The sequence below is a fragment of the Pteropus vampyrus genome, unplaced genomic scaffold (assembly GCF_000151845.1).
Source record: "Pteropus vampyrus isolate Shadow unplaced genomic scaffold, Pvam_2.0 Scaffold144, whole genome shotgun sequence".
Taxonomy (NCBI): domain Eukaryota; kingdom Metazoa; phylum Chordata; class Mammalia; order Chiroptera; family Pteropodidae; genus Pteropus; species Pteropus vampyrus.
Window position 1 is genome coordinate 3,021,392 of NW_011888925.1, and position 11,349 is coordinate 3,032,740.

The 11,349-nt window shown below is 60.1% G+C and overlaps 1 protein-coding gene and 1 long non-coding RNA gene across 3 annotated transcripts; one reads left to right on the forward strand and one right to left on the reverse strand.

Moving 5' to 3' along the window:
- Positions 1 to 8: 8 nt before the first annotated feature.
- SIPA1 (signal-induced proliferation-associated 1) lies at positions 9 to 9,407 on the forward strand. 2 transcript variants are annotated; one of them, XM_011368840.2, is made up of 15 exons: positions 9 to 2,299; positions 2,939 to 3,066; positions 3,155 to 3,331; positions 4,228 to 4,402; positions 5,128 to 5,231; positions 5,506 to 5,663; positions 5,753 to 6,362; positions 6,671 to 6,945; positions 7,655 to 7,873; positions 7,989 to 8,100; positions 8,196 to 8,304; positions 8,393 to 8,494; positions 8,585 to 8,639; positions 8,856 to 8,934; positions 9,031 to 9,407. In XM_011368840.2, the coding sequence occupies exons 1-15, from the start codon at positions 1,621 to 1,623 to the stop codon at positions 9,175 to 9,177; spliced, it is 3,129 nt and encodes a 1,042-aa protein (XP_011367142.1). In that variant the 5' UTR covers positions 9 to 1,620; the 3' UTR covers positions 9,178 to 9,407. The 2 variants fall into 2 exon arrangements, with proteins under 2 accessions (XP_011367142.1, XP_023391494.1); XM_023535726.1 differs by lacking the exon at positions 8,393 to 8,494.
- Positions 9,402 to 11,333, reverse strand: LOC111744950. Its single transcript, XR_002782402.1, has 2 exons — positions 10,858 to 11,333; positions 9,402 to 10,673 (listed from the first exon to the last, which is right to left on the reverse strand). It is a non-coding gene; the product is annotated as an uncharacterized LOC111744950 (long non-coding RNA).
- Between the last annotated feature and the right edge of the window lie 16 nt (positions 11,334 to 11,349).

An 11,349-nucleotide genomic window follows, 5' to 3' on the forward strand; every position in this document is an offset into this window, starting at 1 on the left:
TACACACTTAACACATGGCCAGCTTCACTAGTTTCAGCGGCCATTCAATCTCCCAGCACTGTTAAGAGGAAACAGTTTTGATTAATTAACCCCATTTTAGAGATGAGAGAACAGAGGCTCAGAGTCAGCATCAGAGCTTGTCCTAGGAGAAACGCGGGAGGAGTTACTCTGAGCTTTGGAGGCATAAGCTTCCTTGGTTCTGGAGCTTTAGCTGAGGGGTGCCCCTACCCCCATCTAGCCCAGCCCCACATGTCACTGGATGATGCACAAAGACCCACCAGAAGGTGGCTGCACCCCTGGTGGAGGGTCCCCACATCCCTGCCCCAGCAGCCAACTCCATCCTGGGTTCACTTGGGGGTCGCTCCCCTGCCATGTTATACTACGCTTTGCACCTGCCCCTAGCCTCAACAAATTTCCACACTTAGCAGGTCCCTGGGGCCTTGGGTGTCTCAGTCTTACATCCTGTGAGATCTTGAGCCTCAGCCCAACCCCCCAATCTGCCCCACACCTACATATACAAGGACAGGAGTGAGCAGGTATAGCACTATTTGGGCCCTGGAAATTGACAGACCCAGGTTCAAATCCTAGCTCTGACACGGAATTGCTTCAAGCAAGAGCATCCCCTTATCTGGACCTCAGTTTGACCATCTGTCACATGGGGTTCAGACCTCCCTGTCAGCATCAGTGAGGCCAGGTTGCCAGAGGTCCCCATCGGTCCCAGTTCCAGCAGAGGGGCCCAGCCATCATGACTCTCTCCCTTGCCCCCAGGCATGGTCACAGTAGTCTGCAAGAAAGTGAACCAAGGCCTGTCTTTCAGGCTAAGGTGACTTGGGTCCCATGACTGAGTGTGGTATGACCCCACCACCTTCCTCAGGATGTGGGGCTGGGCAGGGGGCTGGGCCCATAGTTGGGGCCACTTCCTGTGCCAAAGGAAGTCCTCTTGCCCTTCCTGCTGCCCTGCCAGTACCCCCTGGGAACCTCTATGTCCTTGAGGTTTTGAGGCTGTGAGGGCCAGGGCATTGAGACCTGACCTCTGGGTGCTCAGCTCCTTAGGGACCCTGGAGGAAGTAGGAGGGGCAGGGAGGAAGGTCTCTGGGGACAGGACGTCCTCCCTTTGTCAAGCGGGCAGGACTCAGACACCAGTGGCCCCATGGGTTTCCCGTCCCAGCTGAGACAAAACATCTGTCCAGTTGGGCCAGAGCTTGGTGGGGACCCTCAGTCTGGACCCGGGCCAAATCCAAGGTGTGTGAGTTGGAACTGGGGGACGCTGGCAGCCCCAGGGCTGCCTAGCCTCCAAGACCCTAAGGCCAATGCCCCAACAGCCTAGCCCCTGGCCCTGCTTAGTGCTAAGCTGGAGGAGGGGGCTGGAAACCTTAGCCCGAGGCAGACAAGGAAGTGGCCAGGAAAGCGGAAGCGGCTTTGATGGTCTCGTAGAGGGCCGGAAGCCAACCCGGCGCGGTGGAGGACCAGGCTGGGGCCCCCCGGTTCCTGTTTTCTCCCCAGGTCCCTCTGAGCAGCCCACTCCTCCCTCAGCAGGAACCAGCCTGCTGGCTGGGCACCAAGCACCCGACACCCGTGCCTGCCAATGCGGCCAGGCCCCTGGAGAGCCAGGCCCGCTGCATGCCCATGTGGGCCGGTGGCGCTGGGAGCCCTCGGCGGGGCACAGCCCCTGCACCCACCGATGACCTTTTCGCCCGCAAGCTGCGCCAGCCAGCACGTCCCCCGCTGACACCACACACCTTCGAGCCGAGGCCAGCCCGGGGCCCACTCCTGCGCAGTGGGAGTGATGCAGGTGAGGCCCGGCCCCCAGCACCGGCCAGCCCTCGTGCCCGTGCCCACAGCCACGAGGAAGCCAGCCGCCCTGCTGCGGTCCCCACTCGACTCTTCACTGACCCACTGGCACTGCTGGGGCTGCCGGCCGAGGAGCCAGAGCCCACCTTCCCACCAGTGCCTGAGCCCCGCTGGTTCGCCCACTATGATGTGCAGAGCCTGCTCTTTGACTGGGCTCCAAGACCTTGGGGGACTGGAGGCCATGCAGAGGCCAGCTCTGGGACCCCGCCCTCAGCTGAGGACCGGACTGCCAGCTCCGACCTGCTGCTCGAGGCACCTGGCTTTGTGAGTGAGCTTGGGGGTGAGGGTGAGCTGGGCCTGGGTGGACCGGTGTCCCCACCTGTGCCACCTGCACTGCCCAACGCGGCCGTGTCCATCCTGGAGGAGCCACAGAACCGAACCTCAGCCTACAGCCTGGAGCACGCAGACCTGGGTGCTGGCTACTACCGCAAGTACTTCTACAACAAAGGTGAGGAGAGGGCCCCCTTGGGAAGGCAGAGGTTCCTGTCACCTGCAGTCACACAGTAGGGCTCACGAGCTGTCCTTTTCCTGTCAATATGAAGGCCATACGAAGGGTTAGGCTCTGCCTCTGGGCCAAGGCTGTCCTGCTGGGCCCAGCTTTACCTCTCTAAGACCAACCCCAGCCTCCACCCACAGCCAGGCACACCCCTCTGCCTCCATCTGGTTCATTCTCATGCTCCTCCAGGCTGGGGACAGATTTCCTTCTATGTTTCTGTGAGGCTTGAAACCCCTGCACCGGGAGCTTTGTTCTCATCAATGTCCAGAAGGGAGGGTCCCAGACATCCTGGAGAATATGGGCATGGTGGGCCAGGTCATGGCAGGATCTAGGCATGGGATCAGGCAGGTATCAGCCCCCCCGAGTCTGAGACAAGAAGTGATAGGGGTAGGGCATAGGGCCAAGTATCAAGGAGCAGGCAATGGGCTTGGTTGGACGTGGGCGGGGCTTCAGAGGGGTGGAACTTCGTCTGGGGTCTGCACTAGGTGAAGAGATGGGACCCGGGCCAGGACTTAGTGTTGGGCGTGGTCCAGTGAGGGTGGGACAGCGGATGGGTGGGACCCATCATTCACCCTTTCCCCTGTCCCCCAGAACACCAGAACTTCTTTGGACTGGACGAGGTGCTGGGCCCGGTGGCAGTGAGCCTGAGGCGGGAAGAGAAGGAGGGCAGCGGAGGGGGCACTGTGCACAGTTACCGCATCATCGTGCGGACCACGCAGGTGGGCCGGGGTCATGGGATCAGACCACATACTATTGCCTTCTCGACAACCTGTATGGGTCCTGAGCGCCCCTACGTCCCCTCCTCAGCTCCGAACTCTCCGCGGCACCATCTCAGAAGATGCGCTGCCACCAGGGCCACCGCGGGGCCTGTCACCGAGGAAGCTTCTGGAGCACGTAGCGCCACGGCTGAGCCCGACCTGTCTGCGTCTGGGGTCAGCCTCACCGAAGGTGCCACGCACGCTGCTTACGCTGGATGAGCAAGTGGTGAGTGGCCGGGACGCCCTCAGCCCTACAGGTCTAAACCCAGCCTGCCCAGCTCCCAGATGCCTAGGACTGACCCTGATCCTACATTGGACTGTGATCCCAGGGGAGCTGGCTTTTCAGAGAGGGTATCAGAGGTCGCCTGGAACTTTGCCTCTCAAGGTCTAGACCAGCAGTAGCCACATCATCTGGGAGCTTGTTAGAAATGCAGAATCTTGGGCTCCACCTAGACCTACTGAATGAGAACCCGGACTTTAACATCTGGAGGGATTTTGGAGGGAGTTGGGGTTCAGGAGCTGGGGTGGAAGTGGGGCTGCAGGGGTTAGGGGGAATGAAATTAAAGTGGAGACTGCGGGTGCAGACCAGCTTAATGTGAAGAAGAGAGGCCAGAGCTGGAGGGGAACGGGGCTTGCGTGCACGGGGGTAGAGTGCCTTGAGCTGTGCAGTTAACCCCAGATGGAAAGGAGCCAGGAGCAGAGTGAGCGGAGGCGGTGTGGAGCTCAAGGCCTCCAGAGGCTGGGGTGGCGGTGCCTGGGATTTGAGGGAGGGAAGAACAGGTTAGCCTTGAAGATGACAACGTGAACATTTATCGGGATAGAGTGTACTGTGTGCAGGGCCCTTTCCGTGAATCGTTTCCTCTGTGGTCACAGGAGAACCCCCTCCCAGTCCCATCCCACCTGTGACCTCTTCTCCCCTCTGAGCACTGAGAGTAAAACAGACCAAACCCACTTGATAGGGAAGACATGATGGTGGCTTAGAGAGGGTGGTGCTCAGGGGCCAGGCATCAAGGTGGTCCAACTCCTAGGCCAGTGTTGCATCCATTCCCCAGGGACCAGTGGGGATGGGGCCAGGAGGGATTGAGGCCTGTACCTTCTGCCTGTGCCCTCCCCCGCTTCCAGCTGAGCTTCCAGCGCAAGGTGGGCATCCTGTATTGCCGGGAGGGCCAAGGCTCAGAGGAGGAGATGTATAACAACCAGGAGGCAGGACCGGCCTTCATGCAGTTCCTCACCCTGCTGGGCGACGTGGTGCGGCTTAAAGGCTTTGAGAGCTACCGGGCCCAGCTGGACACCAAAAGTGAGGCTCAGGGGATTGGGGGGTGGGGGCAGACCTGTGCCGAGGGGCAGGCTGCCTTGGTGAGAACCAATTGCCTTGTCACTTCTGTCTCATGTTGTCCTGGGGCTAAGGTTAGGAATGGAGAGTTATTTAGGTAGGCTGAGGACATGGGTCAGGGGCTGCAAAAGCCAAGCCATGTGTTGGGAGGAGGGACTGGGACCATCCCCAAGGCCCTGGTGCCCTCCTGCCAGAGCTGGGACCGAGGGGGTCTGGGGACACCACCCGCTCCATCAAACACACATTCCACCAGCTCAGCCTCCTGGGACTGCCCTTGCCTCCTGGTTGGAAGCTCCGCAGGGCCCCTGAGAGAGATTTTTATTGAGCACTTCCTGCCTGCCTTCCACTCTCTCACTGCTCCATACATGCTGGTGCGCGGACCAACATCTGTCCTCTCCTAGGACATCCACCCTTCCTCCCTCTTAGGAGGCCATTTCTCATTTCTGTCTTCATTCTCTCTCAACACCCCTGATCCTGACCCCAGGCTGGAGGCTGGAGACTTGGGAGCATGGGAAGGGGAACAGCCAAGGCTGAGGAACTTGTGGCCTGGACATTGGCTAATGGCATGAAGGGGTTGTCCACTTGCTGTGGTGGCGGGGGAGCACAGAGGCCCCAGACTGCAGGCAGGGATGGTAGGTTCGAGCCACCCAGATTTCTCTCTCCCTCTGTTCGCAATTCCCTGGCCACAGCGGATTCCACGGGCACACACTCCCTCTACACCATGTACCAGGACCACGAGATCATGTTTCACGTGTCCACGATGCTGCCTTACACCCCCAATAACCAGCAGCAGGTGTGAGGGGCCTAGGATGAGGGTGGCGAGGGCCAGGGGCTTCTGGGGAACCATGGAGGGGTACTGTGGGGATGGCAATATTTGAGCCTCTGCCTGAGCTCTCTTGACCCCCAACAACTGTCACTGTTGGTGCCCCTCCCCCAAAACAGACACCCCAGACCTTCGCTGGGGCAGGAGGTGGAGTCACTGGTGCCCAGGCTCTGCGGGGCTTGAACAAGGAAGGACTTAGGGGGCAGACAGGTCCCACTCACATCCCCTACCATCTACCCCCCAGCTCCTGCGTAAGCGCCACATAGGCAACAACATCGTGACCATCGTGTTCCAGGAACCAGGCAGCAAGCCCTTCTGCCCCACCACCATCCGCTCGCACTTCCAGCACGTGTTCCTGGTGGTGCGGGCGCAAGCGCCCTGTACTCCACACACCTCCTACAGGTGGGCGCCAGGGTAGTCCTAGTTCTGCCAAGAGCATGGCTTCCTGGACTCTCCCCTTTGCCCCCTGACTACGGTCTCGCTCCCTGCAGGGTGGCTGTGAGCCGCACCCAGGACACCCCGGCCTTCGGTCCAGCTCTGCCCTCTGGCGGAGGCCCCTTTGCCGCCAATGCTGACTTCCGGGCCTTCTTGCTGGCCAAGGCGCTCAATGGCGAGCAGGCGGCGGGCCACGCACGTCAGTTCCACACCATGGCCACGCGCACGCGCCAGCAGTACCTGAATGACCTGGCCACCAATGAGGTGACCACCACGTCGCTGGACTCAGCTTCGCGCTTCGGCCTGCCCTCCCTGGGCGGGAGGCGGCGGGCGCCCCCTCGGGGCGCGGGCGCCGAGCTGCAGGCGGCGGGCGCGCTGGTGTGGGGAGTGCGCGCCGCTCCCGGGGCGCGGGGCGCTGCCGGGACCCAGGCCGGCAGCCCTGACGGCACCGAGGTGCCCTGCCTTCTGGGCATCTCTGCCGAGGCACTGGTGCTGGTGGCACCGCGCAGCGGCCGCGTAGTCTTTAACTGCGCCTGTCGCGACGTGCTAGCCTGGACCTTCTCAGAGCAGCAGCTCGACCTGTACCACGGCCGCGGGGAGGCGATCACCCTGCGCCTCGACGGACCCCCCGGGCAAGCCGTAGGAGAAGTCGTGGCGCGCCTGCAGGTGAGGCCGGGAGCAAGGGCGGGGTGAAGGACAATCGCAGCCCAGGTCCCGCTGCGCGCCGGGGGCGGAGCTTGCTTGGGAAACCTTCGCTCCCGCCGCCTCCTGCGAAAAGGAGTCTCAGATCCAGCCCAAAAGCCTGGCAGAGCTGGCACCGGGGTCCTCGGGCAGGTGACTCTGGTCTCCGAGCCTCAGGCCCTCATCTGCCAAGTGGGTTGCTAATGTTCTTGGGGGATATGGGAAGATATGTGTGGCCTGGGACGGCCCTACGCGCGGTCAGCCAAGCTCACTCACGCCCCATCCCGCTCCAGCTGGTGAGCCGCGGCTGTGAGACCCGCGAGCTGGCGCTGCCCCGCGATGGCCAAGACCGCCAGGGCTTCGAAGTGGACGCCGAGGGCTTCGTCACGCGCGTTGAGCGCTTCACGTTCGCTGAGACCGCAGGGCTGCGGCCCGGGGCGCGTCTGCTGCGCGTCTGCGGCCAGACGCTGCCCAGCCTTGGCCCCGAGGCCGCGGCTCAGCTCCTGCGCTCGGCACCCAAGGTCTGCGTCACTGTCCTGCCCCCAGACGAGAGCGGCCGACCCCGCAGGTCAGGCAGGGTGCGGGGACACGGGGAGGTGGGAGGACCCGGCAGCTGGCCTCCGCCTCGTGCCTCCTGTGTAGCCACTAGCATTCTCTCGAGAATCACAGGTGAAGGCCTTTCCTTCTTGAGAGAATCCCGCGTCTCTTAATCGCTATTAACCGCACTTTCTTTATGGGTAGGGTGAAACCAATTAATAAATGAGTGGCTGCATCCCACTAAAACTTTATTTACGGACACCGAAATTTAAATTTAACATGTTTTCACGTGTCATGAAATAGCCTTTTGATTTCTTTCAACTATTTAAAAATGTAAAAGCCATTCTTAGCTTGCATTAGTACAAAAACAGACAAACTGAAAAAGAAAAGAAAAAGGCACAGGCTGGATTTGATCCCTAGTAGTGTTTGGATCTCTCTGCTAAGTGATTTACCTGTTATTTAAATCCTCACGACAAGATATGAGATCAGTACTATTATCCCCATTTCACAGATGGAGAAATGTACGTTCAGAGCGATTTACCCAGGATACACAGGGGCAGCAATGCAATTTGGATCTAGGTCTGGAAAAATGGCCAGTAGCCAGGCAAACATTTTTCATTGTTAAGGAGTTTGGAGAGCTCTCCTGGAAGTGAGCCTCGGACACAGCTGGGAATGGGGCTGGTGATGCAGGAGGCTGGCGGCCGGGTGTTCTTACCTGACCTGCCCCTTCCTCCCCCCAGGAGCTTTTCAGAGCTGTACAGGCTGTCTCTGCAGGAGCCCAGCCGGCGGGGGCCCCCAGAGCCAGTGCAGGACGAGGCCCCTGGGGTGGCCCTGATGCCCACCACAAAGCAGCTGCTGCACGTGTGCCTGAATGATGGCAGCGTTCCTACAGGGCCTGGGGACCTGGCCGAGGAGAGGACTGAGTTCCTGCACAGCCAGAGCTCGCCATCACCCTGCAGGTGCACCCGCTCTGCCATCCTCTCACCCAGCCCAGTGAGGCTGGGCAGGCGGGCCTCTGACAGCAAGGGCCATGGGGTGTGGCTTCCAGTGCTGAGCTGATCCTGCTTTCCCCAGCTCCCTGTCAGACGAGGCCCCGGTCCTGCCCAACACCACACCGGACCTCCTCCTGGCCACCACGGCCAAGCCCCCAGCACCTAGTGCTGGCAAGGAGACACCCTCAACCCAGGTGAGCAGAAACAAGCCTCTAGAGCCCAACAGGCAGGGGTGGCCACAGTGGTGATGGTGGACGTCACTGCATTTGTACCCATTTCTGCCCCTCAGGATGGGTCAGGCAGCCTCAGTGATGGTGAAGACAGGGGTGACCCGGCCCCGGAGCTGAGAGCCTCCTTCCTGCCACGAACCCTGTCTCTTCGGAACTCCATCAGCAAAAGTGAGTCTGGAGCAAGATGGAGAATAGGAGGTGGGCAGGGGAGAGGCTAGCCTGGGCTTCCTGGCTGAGCCCACCTCCTTGTGCCCAGTCATGTCAGAGGCGGGCAGTGAGACTCTGGAAGACGAGTGGCAGTCCATCTCAGAGATCGCCTCCACTTGCAACACCATCCTGGAGTCCCTGTCCCGGGAGGGTGAGGCCACCAGGGTACTGTGGGGAGGAGCCGGGATGGGGCTCTTATTCCCTTTACCTACCTGCTCAAATGGTCCCTCTGTTCCCATAGGACAGCCCATCCCAGAGAGCAGAGATGCCAAGGGAACCCCCAAGTCTGATGCTGAGTAAGGTTCCCCACCCTGATCTAGCCCCTTCACCATGGCTCTGTGACCACTGTCTTGTGTCCATCCACTGGAGTTAAGCATTATCCTGGGTTCCGCTTTCACACTTAAGTCTGAGAAGACTGGGGTTGGGCCCCCCTCATTCAGGTGGGCCTGGGAACCGGCCACAGAGCTGCCCTCTGCCTCAGTCCCACTAAGTCCCAACTCCCATGTCCTCAGGCCAGAACCCGGGAGCCTGTCAGAGAAGGTCTCTCACCTGGAGTCCATGCTCAGGAAGCTGCAGGAGGACCTGCAGAAGGTGACAAGGGTGGGCTGGGGGTTTGGAGGGACTCCAGGGCTACCCCGGGAAATCGGCCAGCCACTCTGACTCCTGCTTCCTCTCCCTCCCCCCCAGGAGAAGGCAGACAAGGCAGCCTTGGAGGAGGAGGTGCGGAGCCTGCGTCACAACAACCGGCGGCTGCAAGCTGAATCCGAGAGCGCAGCCACCCGCCTGCTCCTGGCCTCCAAGCAGCTGGGCTCCCCCACCACTGACCTGGCCTGAGTCGACTTGTCCAGCTTCAGCCTGGCTGTGGACCTGCTTGGAACTACAGGCCCTTCAGGGCACCCGGGGTCACGCTGGGCCCTGGGCCATCCTCAGGAACTCTCCTGCGCAGAGGCGCGTCTTAGCACTGCCCCCAAATCCCTGGTCCACTGTTTGCTGGTGAAGTTGCCCTACTCCCATCCCTGTTTGTAAATATTCTGTGAAATAAAGGGAACTACAGGGAGTAAAGAGCCACTGCTATTAGTGTGTGTATTTGATATTCATGACATGACAGGGGAAGGGGTTTTGCCCCCAGAGGCCCTAGCTGATCTCCCAGGACCAGTTATAAGGGCAGGCCCTAAAGACATTTGCTCAGGGTTGGGCTCTCACTCACTGAGGGGTTCTCTGAGGCTAGGCCACCCCTTAGTCTCTCTCCCACGAACATGTGGTCTGTTGGGAAGCAGGTGGGCACACCCCACACCTGTTCTGCTTGGTGGTTCTAGCTAGACCCAGCCAAGCCCTGCCCTGGAACCAAGCCTGAGGGGCTGAGACCAGGGGCAGAGGGTGAACCTGCAAGGTAGCGAAGAGATGGAGCTTAGGGGTCAAGGAGAGCCTGACCGTACTCCCTTATGAAGGCCTTCTTACTTTGCAAGGTCCTGGCCCCCAGTGCAGGCCCCGCCTCTCCTCTCGGAGCCCCCAAGCCTGGCATCCCCTCAACCACAGGGCCAGATCTTGCAGGGCCTAATTCCAGGGATGGTAGCATCTGTGCCGTAGTTGCCTGGGAGGTATTTCCAGGGCCCAATTCCAGGAGTGGTAACATCTGTGCCGTAATTGCCTGGGAGGTATTTCCAGGGCCCAATTCCAGGAGTGGTAACATCTGTGTCGTAGTTGCCTGGGAGGTATTTCCACATCCAGGAGGGAATCAGCCCTGACCTACTTCTCTCCTCACCAGCCCATGACCCCTCGTTCCTCACCAGGGTGGGTCCATTCCCATGAGTGTCATCAGCAGGTCCAAACTTGGATTTTGTGTAAACCCTTTTGTTCTCTGGATCTGAGGCCCAGACAGGCACTGACTTGCCCAACATCACATGCCAAGTCCAGCCGCTTCCCGGGCTGGCCAAGGCCCACCCTGCTGAGACCCAGGCCCTGGGTCCATCCATTAACTCAGGCTTTGGCAGGATAAAGTGGGCTTTGAGAAACAAGAATCAAGGGATCAGGCCTCACGGAGGAGGTGATGTGAGTGTTGAGTTTAGAAGGTTGAGTCAGAGATTACCACACAAAGAAGTCAAAGTTATCCCAGATAGGTCCAGTCTAGGGGCTATGGGACTGGAGTCAAGGCACATGCGGGGAGCCAAGATCAGAGAAGCTGGAGCTGAATCAGAAAAGGCTGTGAGGGCGCACTAGGGATCCTGGACTAGCAGTTCTCAACGCCGTCCCAGCTTTTACCTGGCGAGGGCCACGGTAAGCAGCCCTCACCGGGTGGCGTGGAAGGCTCCGGTCACTCTCTGGGTGTGTGTCTGCAGAAAACGAATGTGGTCATGTTACTGATAGATGTTCAAAGGGTGAGTTATAAGGTGAAATTTGAGTGTCAGCTCTTTGGCTGCAGGGACGGTAAGGCTAGGGAGGAGGCTGTAGCAACAGCCCCAGTGGGAAGTAGTGATAGGGGTGGAGATGGGGAGAAATGGGCAGATTTGCCAGGACCTGGCAGGACCCGAGTGGACTCCGGGAGAGATGCAGCGTCCACATTAGTGCCCGAGTTTCTGGATGGAGTTCTTGGAGGATGGCAGGGCCATGGCTGAGATGGGGAGGGCAGGCTAGGAATGGCTCTGGTCATTTGGGACAGGGTGCATTTGAGAGGCCGGAGGGAGGTCAGTGTGAGATGTCCAGAAGTCTAGGCTGGAGACAGGAAGTGTGGGAAGGACCACTGCAGTGTTTCCGGGGGTCGCGGGAGGCAACTGTAGAACCCTGGGAAAGCCAAGAGGGAAGCGCATCCAGGGCTGGAGGATCCCTGTGGGGCTCAGGCTGGCCACATTGCGGGCAGCTCTGCCATCCACTTCCTCAAGCTGAGAGCCTTTTCACCAGGCCAGGCCCTGCCTAGCCCTCACCCTGGCGCCCGCAGCGCCGCGGCTCCATCAAAACCCGTCTCCCCAGGCGCTGCCCAGCAGGTTCACCCAGGTCCTAACCCGGCCACCA

What these genes read in the sequence shown, in the direction of transcription:
- SIPA1 (XM_011368840.2), top strand. Translation starts at nt 1,621, where the DNA reads ATGCCCATGTGGGCCGGTGGCGCTGGGAGCCCTCGGCGGGGCACAGCC. An exon ending in CAAGTACTTCTACAACAAAG is followed by an intron (nt 2,300 to 2,938) that starts GTGAGGAGAGGG and finishes CCTGTCCCCCAG; the next exon opens with AACACCAGAACTTCTTTGGA. An exon ending in AAGTCGTGGCGCGCCTGCAG is followed by an intron (nt 6,363 to 6,670) that starts GTGAGGCCGGGA and finishes ATCCCGCTCCAG; the next exon opens with CTGGTGAGCCGCGGCTGTGA.